The 17,857-nt window shown below is 45.5% G+C and overlaps 1 protein-coding gene across 1 annotated transcript in view; it reads left to right on the forward strand.

Annotated features, from left to right (window-relative positions):
• Nucleotides 1-10,833, forward strand: part of LOC120915751 (pancreatic secretory granule membrane major glycoprotein GP2-like) — a 96,154-nt gene extending 85,321 nt beyond the window's left edge. Inside the window, exons 5-11 of the mRNA XM_040326524.1 lie at nucleotides 2,643-2,857; nucleotides 3,093-3,247; nucleotides 4,210-4,449; nucleotides 7,455-7,611; nucleotides 9,229-9,301; nucleotides 9,809-9,847; nucleotides 10,364-10,833. Coding sequence (XP_040182458.1) covers nucleotides 2,643-2,857; nucleotides 3,093-3,247; nucleotides 4,210-4,449; nucleotides 7,455-7,611; nucleotides 9,229-9,301; nucleotides 9,809-9,847; nucleotides 10,364-10,428 — 944 coding nt within the window. The 3' untranslated portion in view covers nucleotides 10,429-10,833. The remainder of the gene's footprint in view (nucleotides 1-2,642; nucleotides 2,858-3,092; nucleotides 3,248-4,209; nucleotides 4,450-7,454; nucleotides 7,612-9,228; nucleotides 9,302-9,808; nucleotides 9,848-10,363) is intronic.
• Nucleotides 10,834-17,857: the final 7,024 nt, after the last annotated feature.

Raw genomic sequence — 17,857 nt, forward strand, 5'->3', positions numbered from 1 at the left:
TGATCATCAATGTAAGGGGACACTACACTGATCATCAATGTAAGGGGACACTACACTGATCATCAATGTAAGGGGGACACTACACTGATCATCAATGTAAGGGGGACACTACACTGATCACCAATGTAAGGGGACACTACACTGATCATCAATGTAAGGGGACACTACACTGATCATCAATGTAAGGGGGACACTACACTGATCATCAATGTAAGGGGGACACTACACTGATCATCAATGTAAGGGGGACACTACACTGATCATCAATGTAAGGGGGACACTACACTGATCATCAATGTAAGGGGGCACTACACTGATCATCAATGTAAGGGGGACACTACACTGATCATCAATGTAAGGGGAACACTACACTGATCATCAATGTAAGGGGACACTACACTGATCATCAATGTAAGGGGACACTACACTGATCATCAATGTAAGGGGACACTACACTGATCATGAATGTAAGGGGACACTACACTGATCATCAATGTAAGGGGGACACTACACTGATCATCAATGTAAGGGGACACTACACTGACCATCAATGTAAGGGGGCACTACACTGATCATCAATGTAAGGGGACACTACACTGATCATCAATGTAAGGGGGGACACTACACTGATCATCAATATAAGGGGACACTACACTGATCATCAATGTAAGGGGACACTACACTGATCACCAATGTAAGGGGACACTACACTGATCATCAATGTAAGGGGGACACTACACTGATCATCAATGTAAGGGGACACTACACTGATCATCAATGTAAGGGGACACTACACTGATCATGAATGTAAGGGGGACACTACACTGATCATCAATGTAAGGGGACACTACACTGATCATCAATGTAAGGGGGACACTACACTGATCATCAATGTAAGGGGACACTACACTGACCATCAATGTAAGGGGGACACTACACTGATCATCAATGTAACGGGACACTACACTGATCATCAATGTAAGGGGGACACTACACTGATCATCAATGTAAGGGGGACACTACACTGATCATCAATGTAAGGGGGACACTACACTGATCATCAATGTAAGGGGACACTACACTGACCATCAATGTAAGGGGGACACTACACTGACCATCAATGTAAGGGGGGACACTACACTGATCATCAATGTAACGGGACACTACACTGATCATCAATGTAAGGGGGCACTACACTGATCATCAATGTAAGAGGACACTACACTGATCATCAATGTAAGGGGGACACTACACTGATCATCAATGTAAGGGGGACACTACACTGATCATCAATGTAAGGGGACACTACACTGATCATCAATGTAAGGGGACACTACACTGATCATCAATGTAAGGGGACACTACACTGATCATCAATGTAAGGGGGACACTACACTGATCATCAATGTAAGGGGACACTACACTGATCATCAATGTAAGGGGGACACTACACTGATCATCAATGTAAGGGGACACTACACTGACCATCAATGTAAGGGGGACACTACACTAATCATCAATGTAAGGGGACACTACACTGATCATCAATGTAAGGGGGACACTACACTGATCATCAATGTAAGGGGGCACTACACTGATCATCAATGTAACGGGACACTACACTGATCATCAATGTAAGGGGGCACTACACTGATCATCAATGTAAGGGGGACACTACACTGATCATCAATGTAAGGGGACACTACACTGATCATCAATGTAAGGGGGACACTACACTGATCATCAATGTAAGGGGGACACTACACTGATCATCAATGTAAGGGGGACACTACACTGATCATCAATGTAAGGGGGACACTACACTGATCATCAATGTAAGGGGGACACTACACTGATCATCAATGTAAGGGGACACTACACTGATCATCAATGTATGGGGACACTACACTGATCATCAATGTAAGGGGACACTACACTGATCATCAATGTAAGGGGACACTACACTGATCATCAATGTAAGGGGGACACTACACTGACCATCAATGTAAGGGGACACTACACTGATCATCAATGTAAGGGGGCACTACACTGATCATCAATGTAAGGGGACACTACACTGATCATCAATGTAAGGGGGACACTACACTGATCATCAATGTAAGGGGGACACTACACTGACCATCAATGTAAGGGGACACTACACTGATCATCAATGTAAGGGGACACTACACTGATCATCAATGTAAGGGGACACTACACTGATCATCAATGTAAGGGGACACTACACTGATCATCAATGTAAGGGGGACACTACACTGACCATCAATGTAAGGGGACACTACACTGATCATCAATGTAAGGGGACACTACACTGATCATCAATGTAAGGGACACTACACTGACCATCAATGTAAGGGGACACTACACTGATCATCAATGTAAGGGACACTACACTGACCATCAATGTAAGGGGACACTACACTCACCACCAACAGTCAATGTTCTGTATGTAAACTGGAAGTTTAATTTGTATTTAAATCTTAGCCTCTATGACAGCTTTCTCCCCAGTCCCTGGTCACAAGTGGGAATATATAGAAAACCCCAATAGTGTGTAATGTACATCAATCATGTCACCGTCACCTTCTCATCTCAGAAATATTGAATGAATTTTCTCTTTTCAGGAAGCCTTCCATCTCCAAATTTTAATTGTACCGGAGCAATGTTCAATATACAAGTGTCAAAATGTTGGTTGGAAGAACAAGGTTATAATACGTCTGATATCAGGCTGAACAACACCGACCCCAAGTGTTTCGCAGTAAATCAGAATGTGAATGGAATATCGGAGATGATCCTTCAGCGTCCATTGGTAACCTCGGACTGTAACACGGTTCCTGTGGTAAGTTCTCCTGACACCGTCTGACTGTTTGTTATACAAGAGAAGTAAAAACAGATACAATAAAGTCTGTATAGACATAAATGTGATCATTTAGGGTTTGAGTAGAATAGAGAAGATGTAGAACCCTTGTCATGTCTGTATTGTTGTCTTTTCCCCCAGAAGACTGTTTCCTCTTTTTTTTTTTTTTTTTTTTAAGAAATGTTGTAAGAAAATAAATTTCTTCCTCTCTCTACAGATGAATGCAACCCATGTCATGTACACAAACCAGCTGTATATTTTTGGCAAAACAGACCCAATCAGAATAACAAATGACGTCGTCATGAATATTTCCTGCTCCTACCCGCTGAATATGAATGTTGCTCTTAATGTGACATTGCACCCAATAATTGGGTAAGTAAGGTTAAGTACTTTCAGGAATTCATGCTGGCTATCTCTTATAATATTGCATTCTAGAATCTACTCTCGAATCTTCCCTACAGTAGGTTTTAAACTCACAGGTCTGTAGTTACTGGTTGAAGACCTCAATGCCCTTTTAAACAAAGGCACTAAACTAAGCTTGTACCAAGCTTCAATAGAAACAAAAGCTTAAATATAACTGAGCTAAACACTCTGAGGACACATGTGTGTATATATATCTATATATATATCTTTATAGATATATATATAGATCTATATAGATAGATATACGTTTATATAGATAGATCTATCTACTGTATATAGATAGATAGATATTATCTGTATAGATTATCAAATCAAATCTTATAAGGTTGTCTAACATGTCAGCATTGCACAATCTTAAAGAATCCATAAAAGAAAAATCATATAGAAACATATACATTCACTCTCTATTAGAGAGAAAAATGGAAATTCCCCATAGGGTGGAATTTTAAACGGCAACAACACTACCAAAAATGATGTAAAACCGTTGTTTATCAAGACATATAAAATATGATTCAGGGTTCAGGGTTTAGGGTAATATGTCCAGGGCTTAGAGAGGCTGTACCACGCCAGCTGATAGCAGGCAATCTGGGTGACAAGAGAGTAAGTAAGTGTGCCCCTGTGACCCACAAGAGAAGTATGGACAAAAAATGCTTTTGGTGTACTTCTCTCAAATTATTTTATTTTTTATTTTTATAACTATTCATTTTATACCATTGTGGTGCATTTGAAATTGTATATCGGCTTCATTGCTTCCATTCGTATACACAGAGCCGATGAAGATATCTAATAGGTTTGCTCTTTATCCTCAGTGCAAAAAAATGTCAGTTCTCTGTCTAACATTATTGATGAATGACCACATACCTGCAAGGGTTTCTAGGTAGGTAACCTTCTGTTGTGTATCTATTTTCCAGGACCACAGAAATAACCGGCCCTTCAGGAAATGGAAGTTATACAGCCGTAATGCTGGCCTTTAAAGAGAGCACATATACCACCCCTCTCTCCGACTCCGACACCCTGACAGTGGAAGATCCTATTTACCTTTCAGTGAGAGTATCAGATCTGGATGCCAACGCCTTCAAACTCAAAGTGGTGAATATTTATGCCTCTCCTACCAATTCAAGCAACCAAAAGTACTATCTTCTTGAGAACGGGTAAGTACACAGGGCACTGGGTTAGCAGTTCTGTGTGTTCTTTGTACACTTTGACTGCAGAAATAATGTGCCCTTCTGTTTCCTTCCCTATACTGTGCCCTTCTGCTTCCCTCCCTATACTGCGCCCTTCTGCTTCCCTCCCTATAATGCGCCCTTCTGCTTCCCTCCCTATACTGTGCCCTTCTGCTTCCCTCCCTATACTGTGCCCTTCTGCTTCCCCCCTATACTGTGCCCTTCTGCTTCCCTTCCTATACTGTGCCCTCCTGCTTCCCTCCCTATACTGCACCCTTCTGCTTCCCTCCCGATAATGTGCCCTTCTGCTTCCCTTCCTATACTGTGCCCTTCTGCTTCCCTCCCTATACTGTGCCCTTCTGCTTCCCTCCCTATACTGTGCCCTTCTGCTTCCCTCCCTATAATGTGCCCTTTTGCTTCCCTCCCTATACTGTGCCCTTCTACTTCCCTCCGTATAATGTGGCCTTCTGCTTCCCTCCCTATACTGTGCCCTTCTGCTTCCCTCCCTATACTGCGCCATTCTGCTTCCCTCCCTATACTGTGCCATTCTGCTTCCCTCCCTATAATGTGCCCTTCTGCTTCCCTCCCTATACTGTGCCCTTCTGCTTCCCTCCCTATAATGTGCCCTTCTGCTTCCCTTCCTATACTGTGCCCTTCTGCTTCCCTCCCTATACTGTGCCACTCTGCTTCCCTCCCTATACTGTGCCCTTCTGCTTCCCTCCCTATACTGTGCCATTCTGCTTCCCTCCCTATACTGTGCCCTTCTGCTTCCCTTCCTATACTGTGCCCTTCTGCTTCCCTCCCTATACTGTGCCCTTCTGCTTCCCTTCCTATACTGTGCCCTTCTGCTTCCCTTCCTATACTGTGCCCTTCTGCTTCCCTCCCTATACTGTGCCCTTCTGCTTCCCTCCCTATACTGTGCCCTTCTGCTTCCCTCCCTATACTGTGCCCTTCTGCTTCCCTCCCTATACTGTGCCCTTCTGCTCCCCTCCCTACAATGTGCCCTTCTGCTTCCCTCCCTATACTGTGTCCTTCTGCTTCCCTCCCTATACTGTGCCCTTCTGCTTCCCTCCCTATACTGTGCCCTTCTGCTTCCCTTCCTATACTGTGCCCTTCTGCTTCCCTCCCTATACTGTGCCCTTCTGCTTCCTTCCCTATACTGTGCCCTTCTGCTTCCTTCCCTATACTGTGCCCTTCTGCTTCCCTCCCTATACTGTGCCCTTCTGCTTCCCTTCCTATACTGTGCCCTTCTGCTTCCCTCCCTATACTGTGCCCTTCTGCTTCCCCCCTATACTGTGCCCTTCTGCTTCCCTTCCTATACTGTGCCCTCCTGCTTCCCTCCCTATACTGCACCCTTCTGCTTCCCTCCCGATAATGGGCCCTTCTGCTTCCCTTCCTATACTGTGCCCTTCTGCTTCCCTCCCTATACTGTGCCCTTCTGCTTCCCTCCCTATACTGTGCCCTTCTGCTTCCCTCCCTATAATGTGCCCTTTTGCTTCCCTCCCTATACTGTGCCCTTCTACTTCCCTCCCTATAATGTGGCCTTCTGCTTCCCTCCCTATACTGTGCCCTTCTGCTTCCCTCCCTATACTGCGCCATTCTGCTTCCCTCCCTATACTGTGCCATTCTGCTTCCCTCCCTATAATGTGCCCTTCTGCTTCCCTCCCTATACTGTGCCCTTCTGCTTCCCTCCCTATAATGTGCCCTTCTGCTTCCCTTCCTATACTGTGCCCTTCTACTTCCCTCCCTATACTGTGCCACTCTGCTTCCCTCCCTATACTGTGCCCTTCTGCTTCCCTCCCTATACTGTGCCATTCTGCTTCCCTCCCTATACTGTGCCCTTCTGCTTCCCTTCCTATACTGTGCCCTTCTGCTTCCCTCCCTATACTGTGCCCTTCTGCTTCCCTTCCTATACTGTGCCCTTCTGCTTCCCTTCCTATACTGTGCCCTTCTGCTTCCCTCCCTATACTGTGCCCTTCTGCTTCCCTCCCTATACTGTGCCCTTCTGCTTCCCTCCCTATACTGTGCCCTTCTGCTCCCCTCCCTACAATGTGCCCTTCTGCTTCCCTCCCTATACTGTGTCCTTCTGCTTCCCTCCCTATACTGTGCCCTTCTGCTTCCCTCCCTATACTGTGCCCTTCTGCTTCCCTTCCTATACTGTGCCCTTCTGCTTCCCTCCCTATACTGTGCCCTTCTGCTTCTTTCCCTATACTGTGCCCTTCTGCTTCCTTCCCTATACTGTGCCCTTCTGCTTCCCTCCCTATACTGTGCCCTTCTGCTTCCCTTCCTATACTGTGCCCTTCTGCTTCCCTCCCTATACTGTGCCTTTTGTGTTGATTAGCCTTTGATTCATGTCAATGTTTTCTTATTGTTTAAAATCAATTTAATTAAAAGTACTATGTTTTACTTCTATCAATGACTTATAAAGCGTAAATTGGGACTGGTTAGTAAGAGCCCCAGAGTGTTACCTTGCCCAGGGGCCCATTAAGCTATTAAGGCAGCCCATCAGGGGATCCAACCCTTTCCCACACTTTACATTAAATATAATATATTTGCATTTGCACCACCTGTTGACGGGCTGCATTCCTCAAGGCAGGACCAACACATTGGCAATCCATTGTTTCCAATAGGCCCAGTTCACAGCAATGTGTCGGTCGGCATTGGATGAAATACCTATGCAAAATTGATGTATTTCATTTGTCAATGCATTGAGAAAATCATATAGGTGTGAGGAATTATGGGTCACAGCGCAGGTATACATTTCTTGTGTCCGGCAAAATAATTCCACCAATTACAATGTAAAATGTTCAGATATAATATACATATTAATAATGAAGACATGCCATGTATTGCCCATCTATAATATAAAGTATATAAATATATAAAATAAACACACCTCATATATTGATCACCTCTAATAGTATGTACCAGTATTGTGTTCTCATCATTAGATTACAGTAACTGAAAACTAATGAAAGGTTTTCTGTATCCAGGTGTCCATCAAGCCAAATTTCTTCTGACCAGCTAACAGTGGAAAGCAATGGAGTCGGCACTGAATCTCGATTTCTTATGAAAGTCTTCAAGATTACCAGTTCTAACACCGTCTATCTCTATGCCGATCTTGCACTCTGCACTACTGATTGTAATTCGGTAAGACTCACCACCATACACATAGAGGGTGTTCTGTGATTTCTGTGCCTGAAGGAGGAGGCAGGTTCTTTTTAGCCATACACACACATACTAGCACCAGTTTAGACAGGAGCCAAATATCCTACCTGCATGTCCTTGGAGGAAGCCAACACATGCAAACTCCATGCTGATAATGCCCTGGCTGGCATTCAAATTAAGGTCCCCGGTGCTACAAGACAAGAGTGCCAACTATCAAACTACTTTGCTGCCTCAATGTCCACAGTTGGCCTTGTAATCATTGCACGGCCTTATTAGGATGCTTGGAGGTGTTTATGGACTGAGAATTAAATATTGAAGATACCGTCTTCCCTCTTGTTTACCTGATCTGCTGCTACTAACCAAGCAGGTAGAACATTGCTGTGTGTAATGAGCACAGTTGCTGCTGAATTAATTGCCAACTCCACACAAAATTAGTGACTTAAATCATATGCTGGCTTCTGATATTGAGATACCACCACCAGAATTCACAGTTCTGCCCATCTGCTGCAGCCATAACATGGGATGAGCTAGGGTTTGGTCCAAACCCAAGCCCATCCCTAATAAAGACAATTGGTACTTTCATACCCATCCCCATTAAAGACAATTGACGATTTAATTGGCCATCACTAACAAAGACAATTGGTGGTTTCATGCCCATCCCTAACAAAGACATTTGATGGTGTTGCACTCATTCCTAACATAAACAACTGATGGTGTCATACTGCCCCGATACAATGTAGAATAAATAGGTGATTGGGGAATATGGCTTAGAGCAGTGGTTCTCAATCTTCTAGCGCCGTGACCCCTTGATAAAATTTTCAAAGTTGTGGGGACCCATAACAGTAAAACTTTTTCCTTGTGTGGGTTGTCAGCACCCAAGGCAAGACAAGTAAGTTGCGCCCCCAAACACACAGACATTTTGCACTCCCTGAATCCCTTCCAGTATTAAAACCCCTATGGTACATTTTAGGCTGTACAACTCTTTCTCTTTGTTCTCCTTTCTTTCCCTTTTATCTCTCATTATTCAAATTTCTTGTTTTTTTTTCCCCCCTTTCCTTATCTAGCCGTCGTTCTTGTTCTTTTTCTCGCTTTTCTTTCTTTCATCCCCCTCTTTTCCTCTATCTTCCATGTATTCTCTATTTTAATTCCTTCTCTTGCTCCTTGGTGGGGGGGGGGGGGATGAGTGGCAGTGCTAGCGGGGAATTGGAATGAGTGGCAATGCTAGGGGGAGTTCTGATCAGTCAAAAAGGTTGGGAGGGCTCTGTGGGCTTCAGGAACAGCACAGGATTCGGGGGCCCCTGGCAAATCATAATTCGACCCCCGAGGGGGTCCCGACCCCCAGGTTGAGAACCACTGGCTTAGAGAGACTGAAACCAATGTGGAGGGGAAATGAAAACTATTCCAGGGAAGCCTCACCATTGGAGTGATTGAAGAACCTGCTGTGCCCGCATTCTCCACCGTTTCCTTTCTGGGGATTACACAGATAAAGGGACGTTGTGACTTTAGCATAACTGGGGTATTTCTTGGATACAATTTACAATTTCTTCATCGATTTCACTCGTCTAGAGTTTCTGTTGAATGACTTTTATTTCTTTACAGACCTGCAGCTCTCGATCCATATCACGTGATTCCCCGGACATTGCAGGAAGGGTCAGCATCTATTTGGATGCAGGTAATTAATCTCACGGTCACAGTTTTGTTACAGTCATTTTCTGTGTTCCTTCAGTCACATTTATTAAATCCCAACTCCAGACAAAATATTTATTTCCTTTTTTTGTTTTTTAATAATGCGGAAAAAGGGTTAAAGCTTCTGTCAATTTTCTGTCTTTGTTCCCTGTGGGGGGATATCCCTCACTTCCCATTCTGTCGGACACCTGACCAGGAAGTAAGGAGAAACGTCCCAGAGGGGACAAAACCTGCAGAGGTTCTAACGCTTCTAATAAAAAAAATGTGTTTATTGCTCCATGTGTCCCGTATATTTACCAGACCAATAAGGGAGCAAATTGCCAATTTTTAGGGATTATTGTGAGTGATTACAAACGCTTTGACTTCTATGGAGATCACCACACAATTATTTCAGCCTACAGTGAATGTGAATATCATACGATATATCCAGAAGAATGAGTATCAGTCCGGTTGAGATCTCCAAATTAACAGATTTTTTTCTCTTTATTTCCAGCTGATACCAGTTACAATTTAGATACCAGTTCTGCCAGCGGTAAGTAATCTCTTACATTGAGAATTTTAATGGTTTAAAGTGATGTACCTAAACATGTTCAACCCCTTTACAGCAACAATACCCTTGTATATGGGGGCCGGGCTGGTGGACCTCAACATCCAGCCCCTGCATTTCAGCATTTCCCTTTGCTTACCGTCCCAATGACAATGGTTTTACCAGACAGAGTACAGTAGGGAAAGGTCAAAGTACCGATCAGCTTTTTTTGCTCTCTGGGTCCTTGTAGCAGATTTTCCCTCAATTCCTATCCAGTAAAACCATTGCCACCGTGACAGTAAATGAGGGTAAATCCCTCCAATGCCACCACGCTATGCAAAAGTTAAAAAAACAAATATTCTGGTTGGACATACACCTTAAATTCTCACAATGTCACAATCTGGTATAAAAGTTGGCTGATCACCAGATTGCAGCTACAATGAGAACATAGAACTGAACAGAAGATCTTCCATAGGAAGATGAAGCGGCTCCATTCCTAATATCTCCTGTGTGTTGTTCCAGGTTTCTCCATGCCTTGGACTTTGTCTGCTCTGATCTTCTCCTGGATCTCGATGAAACTGATGTAATCCCTCCGAGAACCGACCATCCCGACACCATGAGACTTTGTCATATCGTCGCCCCCAATGCTCTCAGCAGAGAGAAGTTATGAAGGAATCTTGTATCTAATTCTTTTTCTGTGGATGGTGTTGGCTGCATCATATATAACGCTTCCTAAGATCACCTTCCCGCGGGGCGTCCCGATTATCTCTCATTGTGTACAGTGCTGATACTCCGCTGTGCCTCCCGATTATCTCTCATTGTGTACAGTGCTGATACTCCGCTTTATACCTGAATTATTTATTATGTTGTATTTATTGTAAAGTAGGAATTGTTAATGAAGTAGACATTATGTATATATATTGTATCCCTGGAGAGCGCACCCTGTACTTTCTACTGTTCTTTCACATATAATAAACCGCAAAGTAATTTAATCCAAAGTGTTTCTTTGCCTTTATATTTAGTCATTGTAGGTGCTATGGTCAGGGGAAGGTGCCTCCTAAGGCATAAATAAATCCAAAAAACAGAATTTAATATATTGCAGCTCACCAGCCATTAGATGTGGTGGTCGCATTTTAGAGATCTCTATTGGTTGTGGAGTACAGAGGGTGAGGGGAACTTTGGGTAAGGAAAGATTTGTGCCTGGTGGAAAAGGGGGGGGCACAGTGATTTTTTATTTCTTTTTTTGCCTGTGTGTTACAGTTTTATATCCCAGAACCCTACATTATGTGTGCTATTTACTCCTGACCCCTGTACTCTGTGAACTTATTATCCCCCTGACCTCTTCACTCTGTGTATTACATACTCCTGACCTCTGTACTCTGTGTGGTATATACTCCCGACCCCGGACACTTCTTGTGGTATATACTCCTGACTAAGAATGAGGTTCAGGTTTGGGACTAGCATAGTGTCCAAGGTGCCCAATCATAGTTCACAGAAATGCCCAACTAATGTATATTTTTTCTCTCATAAAGAACAACTAAACATATTGCACTTCATGGCCTTTAAACTTAGCTCAGATGGTTTGGAGGGGCCATTAAGGGGGCTTTTGGGTCCCAGGCAACCATATTGATAATGTGCTTTGGCTGTAATAGAGAAAGCATAGGAAGTGCTGCTGATAAAGTGCATTGAGGCAGATTTGTGTAGGCCTTGTAGGCAATGGTCTCTTTAAGTCAGGGTTCCTCAATTCCCATCTTCATCCTAAGTCCCCCCTTTTCCAGTCCCATCTCCTCCATCCCATCTCCTCCTCCTCTAGTCCCATTGTCTCCATCCCATGACCTCCTTCAGCCCAATATCCTCTATCCTATGTCTTCCTCTAATCCCATCTTCTACTTCAGTCCCATCTCCTCCATCCTATGTTCTCGTCAAGTCCCATCTCTTCTATTCTATGTTCTCGTCAAGTCCCATCTCTTCTATTCTATGTTCTCGTCAAGTCCCATCTCTTCTATTCTATGTTCTCGTCAAGTCCCATCTCTTCCATCCTATGTTCTCCTCAAGTCCCATCTCCTCCATCCTATGTTCTCATCAAGTCCCATCTCCTCCATTCTATGTTCTCATCAAGTCCCATCTCCTCTATCCTATGTTCTCGTCAAGTCCCAACTCTTCCATCCTATGTTTGGTCAAGTCCCATCTCCTCCATCTTATGTTCTTATCAAGTCCCATCTCGTCCATCCTATGTTCTCCTCAAGTCCCATCTCCTCCATCCAATGTCCTCCTCAAGTTCCCTCTTCTCCATCCTATGTCCTCCTCAAGTCCCATCTCCTCCATCCTATGTCCTCCTCAAGTCCCATCTCCTCCATCCTATGTTCTCATCAAGTCATATCTCTTCCATCCTATGTTCTCCTCAAGTCCCATCTCCTCCATCCTATGTTCTCCTCAAGTCCCATTTCCTCCATCCTATGTCCTCCTCAAGTCCCATCTCCTCCATCCTATGTTCTCATCAAGTCCCATCTCCTCCATCCTATGTCCTCCTCAAGTCCCATCTCCTCCATCCTATGTCCTCCTCAAGTCCCATCTCCTCCATCCTATGTTCTCATCAAGTCCCATCTCTTCCATCCTATGTTCTCCTCAAGTTCCATCTCCTCGATCCTATGTCCTCCTCAAGTCCCATCTCCTCCATCCTATGTTCTCATTAAGTCCCATCTCCTCCATCCTATGTCCTCAAGTCCCATCTCCCCCGTCCTATGTCCTCCTCAAGTCCCATCTCCTCCATCCTATATCCTCCTCAAGTCCCATCTCCTCCATCCTATGTTTTCATCAAGTCCCATCTCTTCCATCCTATGTTCTCCTCAAGTCCCATCTCCTCCATCCTATGTTCTCCTCAAGTCCCATTTCCTCCATCCTATGTCCTCCTCAAGTACCATCTCCTCCATCCTATGTTCTCATCAAGTCCCATCTCCTCCATCCTATGTCCTCCTCAAGTCCCATCTTCTCCATCCTATGTCCTCCTCAAGTCCCATCTCCTCCATCCTTTGTTCTCCTCAAGTCCCATTTCCTCCAACCTATGTCATCCTCAAGTCCCATCTCCTCCATCCTATGTCCTCCTCAAGTCCCATCTCCCCCATCCTATGTTCTCCTCAAGTCCCATCTCCTCCATCCTATGTCCTCCTCAAGTCCCATCTCCTTCTCCCCCATCCTATGTTCTCCTCAAGTTCCATCTCCTCCATCCTATGTCCTCCTCAAGTCCCACTTCCTTAAAATATGTGCAAAGACAATTATAACAAATAGGTGCAGCGCTTACCTATATATACATAAGAATGTCCCATAAGGGATGTATGCAGTGCAAAGAAATGTGAACAAATAAAGTGCAAAATGATAAATATTAGAATAAAAGTGAATCACATAAATCCATAAAATGTCCTTACGAGTAGATCAAATATTTGTGAACCCAACGTGCCAGTCCTCTTTCTAAATGATGAAAACAAATATATAGATGAAACAATCTATTCACAATCATCCACCTCTGTGCATGTTATCAAAATCCTGTGCTCCATCCACCGGATGTGCCCTCACCATATGTACTTTAACCCCTTCCCGCCCGGCCTATAGCAGAATGATGTCCAGGAAGTGGTTGAGTTATCCTGACTGGGCGTCATAGCAGTCCAGCAGGATGTGGTGGTCTGACACACCGACTCTCCAATCACAGCTGATCACAGTGTAAATGGGAAAAGCCATGTATCGGCTTTTCCTCTACTTGCACTGACAGACACGAGTAGAGGAGAGCCGATTGGCTGCTCTCCTGACAGGGGGGTCTGCACTGATTGATTATCAGTGGAGCCCCCCAAGGATGCCCACCCAGGACTACTAGGGATGCCCACCCATGGTCAGCAAGGATGCCCACCCATAGCCACTAGGTAAGCCCAATAGATCCCACCAGGAATGGCAATCTGTGCTCATCAGTGATGCCTGCCAGTGACTCTGATCAGTGCTGCCTATCAGTGCCATCTATCAGTTATCTCCATCAATTCCCACCAGTTTCGCCTATACGTGCCCTCCAGTGCCACCTTTGAGTGCCCATCAGTGCCCATAAGTGCCGCCTATAAGTGCCCATCAGTGCCACCTATCAGTGCCATCTATTAGTGCCAGCTATCTGTGCCCATCAGTGCTGTTTATTAGTGCTGCCTATCAGTGCCCAACAGTGCTGCATATAAGTGCCACCTCATCAGTGCCAATCAGTATTGCCTCATCAGTGCCCATCAGTGAAGGAGAAAACTTACTTAATTACAAAGTTTTGTAACAGAAACAAAGAAAAAAATGTTTTCCAAAATTTTGTTCATTTTTTTATTTGTAGCGCAAAAAATAAAAACCCCAGACGTGATCAAATACCACCAAAAGAAATCTCTATTTGTGGGAAAAAGATGATAACAATTTTGTTTGGGTACAGCATTGCATGACCGCGCAATTGTCATTCAAAATGTGAGAGCGCTGAAAGCTGAAAACTGGTCTGGGCAGGAAGGTGTATAAGTGCCCCGTATTCAGTGGCGTCACTAGGGTTGGTGTCACCTGGTGCAGTAAAACATGGTGTCATCCCCCCATGTATACTGCCCAGCGTGCTGCAGGCAGTGCAAGGTCACGGTGTGCACCCCAAACCGGTCCCTGTAAATGATAGTATAGGGTGGTTTAATGGCAGATTAGGGTAGTATAGGGTGGTGTAGGGCAGGTTAGGGTGGTATAGGGTATAGGGCAGGTTGGGGTGGTATAGGGCAGGTTAGGGTGGTGTAGGGTATAGGGCAGGTTAGGGTGATATAGGGCAGATTGGGGGCATATAGGGCAGATTGGGGGGATATAGGGCAGATTAGGGTGATATAGAGCAGGTTGGGGTGGTATAGGTCAGGTTGCGGGCTCCCAGATCACCGCCCCCCCCCCCATGTGAATGGATATCAGGCACATGGTACCCCTACCCATTCACTAAAAAAAGTGTCAAAAAGAAAAAACCACATAGACAGTTTTTGACAATTCTTCTATAAAAAATAAGGAAAAAAGTGTCCTGCGATGCCCTTACAAGGATGTCTTTATGAACCTTTCTTTGTGTATTGGCAAAAATCATTTGGTGAAGGGCGGATTATTGTGTGTGTGGAGGGGGGGGGGATTATGGTGTGGGGTTGTTTTTCAGGGGTTGGGTTTGGCTCCTTAGTTCCAGTGAAGGGAACTCTTAAGGCGTCAGCATACCAAGATATTTTGGACAATTTCATGCTCCCAACTTTGTGGGAGGAGTTTGGGGATGGCCCCTTCCTGTTCCAACATGACTGCCCACCAGTGCACAAAGCAAGGTCCATAAAGACATGATTTGGGGTGGAGGAACTTGACTGGCCTGCACAACCGAGTCCTGACCTCAACCTGGTAGAACACCTTTGGGATGAATTACAGCAGAATCTGCGAGCCAGGCCTTCTCTTCCAACATCAGTGCCTGACCTCACAAATGCTCTTCTGGAAGAATGGTCAAACATTCCCATAGACACCCTCCTAAACCTTGTGGACGGCCTTTCCCAGAAGAGTTGAAGCTGTTATAGCTGCAAAGGGCGGGGCCAACCCAATATTGAACCCTATGGACTAAGACTGGGATGCCATTAAAGCCCATGTGCGTGTAAAGGCCGGCGTCCCAATACTTTTGACATTAAATTAGGTATGTCTCAATATAGAATCATTGCATAAGAACAATTAAAAGATATGTTTTATTGTACAAAAGTATTAAAAACAAGATTGGCTGGAGTACAGTGACAAGACAACATGCCAGTAATTGATTTTGAAATAGCACAGAGGCACTGACGCGTTTCAAAGCCACCTTCTTCTTAGGAGATGCCACAAACAGACTTATAGAATAAACTGAACATGCTCAAAAGGTATACATGTAAAGTCGCTGAATAAAAGTATTAAAAACAAATTGAATGGCATTCCACTGGTCCAACCGAGGGAGGGGTGCAAAGAGACCCCCCCCCCCACCCGATCCACATCCCCCACCTTCCCACCACTGGGGCAGCAAAACGAGGCAGCTCAGGAGATCAGATATAGATAGTCTAGAGGTTTAAAACATGAAAAACAATCACTCAGGTAGAGTGAATAAAGGGATAAATAAAATGTAGAATGAATAAAGGGCTAGACAAACTGTAGGATGAAGGGATGAATATGGCAGCCAACACAACACATCTGTCTAAGACACAGCGTGGAAACAATGTTACATTGTCACTGTTGGGGAAGGGGGTTCTGAAGGGGGTTAGGGTTCCCTACAATTCCCCCCCCCCCGGATTATTTTTGTGGTGGAGCGACATGCCTATTACCTATATCCCCGCTCCTTACCCCCCTATCCCTCCCCTCCCATGTCCCTGTGGGGGTAAAGGGGTTCAGAAGGGGGTTAGTAGACTCTACAACAGACTTATTGGGCCTGTAGGAGATCACATTTCTAGTGGGGGGAAACGGTAGGGAATAGGGTCACTGGTGGTCTCTCCAGGAGGCTGAGGACTTTGCAGGTACACTGTGGGAGACTGGAAGGTGCTGCAGGTATGGTGGTGAGCACTGTGAGTATTTGGAGGGCAATGTAGGACACTGTTTAAGGTTGGGGGTACAATGGGAGGCTGGAGTACTACAGTACGTAGGCTGTGGGGGTACTGCAGTAGGCTGGGGGGGGGGGGCACTGTGGGAGGTTAGAAGTTTGGGGGGGCACTATGGTAGATAGGAGGCACTGAGGAAGGTTAGGGGATCTGAAGCTGACTTGTTGGCCCTGTAGGGGATAGAATTTACTAGTTGGGGAGGGGGAGCTGTTAGCAATGGGGGAAATGGTAGGGAATGGGGTCAGTGGTGGTCTCCCCAGAAGACTGAGGCTTTTGCAGGGGCACTGTGGGAGACTGGAAGGTGCTGTTGGGACTTGGGGGGTCACTGTAAGTATTTGCAGGGCAATGTAGGTTGCTGTTGAAGGTTGGGGGTACAAATAGAGGCTCTACAGTATGTAGGCTGTGGGGGCACTGCAGTAGGCTGGGGGGCAATGTGGGAGGTTGGAAGTTTGGGGGGGGGGGGTGCTATGGTAGATGGGAGCTGTTAGAAATGGGGGAAATGGTAGGGAATGAGGTCAATGGTGGTCTCCCCAGAAGACTGAGGCCTTTGCAGGGGCACTGTGGGAGACTGGAAGGTGCTGTTGGGACTTGGGGGGGTCACTGTAAGTATTTGCAGGGCAATGTAGGTTGCTGTTGAAGGTTGGGGGTACACAGGGAGGATCTACAGTATGTAGGCTGTGGGGGCACTGCAGTAGGCTGGGGGGCACTGTGGGAGGTTGGAAGTTTGGGGGGGGTGCGCTATGGTAGATGGGAGGCCGTGAGGAAGGTTGGGGGGTCTGTAGCAGATCTTTTGGCTGTGTGGGTGATGAAATTTATTATAGGGGGGCTGGGGGAAATTGTAGGGAATAGGATCTCTGGTGGTCTCTCCACAAAGCTGAGGACTTTACAGGGGCACTGTGGGAGACTGAAGGGACTGGAGGGTGGGGGGTGGGGTTGTTAGCATTGCAAGTATTTGGAGGGCAGTGTGGGACATTTTTTTAAGGTTGAGGGTACTATGGGAGGCTGGAGTACTACAGTACATGTGTGGGCATAGCAGTAGGCTGGGGGGCACTGTGGGAGGTTGGAAGTTTAGGGGGGGGCGCTATGGTAGATGGGAGGCCTTGAGGAAGGTTGGGGGGTCTGTAGCAGACCTTTTGGCTGTGTGGGTGATGACATTTATTATAGGGGGCCTGGGGGAAATTGTAGGGAATGGGATCTCTGGTGGTCTCTCCAGTGTGGGACATTTTTGAAGGTTGGAGGTACTATGGGAGGCTGGAGTACTACAGTACATGTGTGGGCACTGCAGTAGGATGGGGGGCACTGTGGGAGGTTGTGAGTTTGGGGGGCACTATGGTCAATTGGGAGACACTGAGGAAGTTTAGGGTATCTGCAGCTGGCTGATGGCCCAGTTGGGGGGAACTACTTGTGAATTACT

The sequence above is a fragment of the Rana temporaria genome, chromosome 10, assembly GCF_905171775.1.
Source record: "Rana temporaria chromosome 10, aRanTem1.1, whole genome shotgun sequence".
In the NCBI taxonomy this organism is placed as follows: Eukaryota; Metazoa; Chordata; class Amphibia; order Anura; family Ranidae; genus Rana; species Rana temporaria.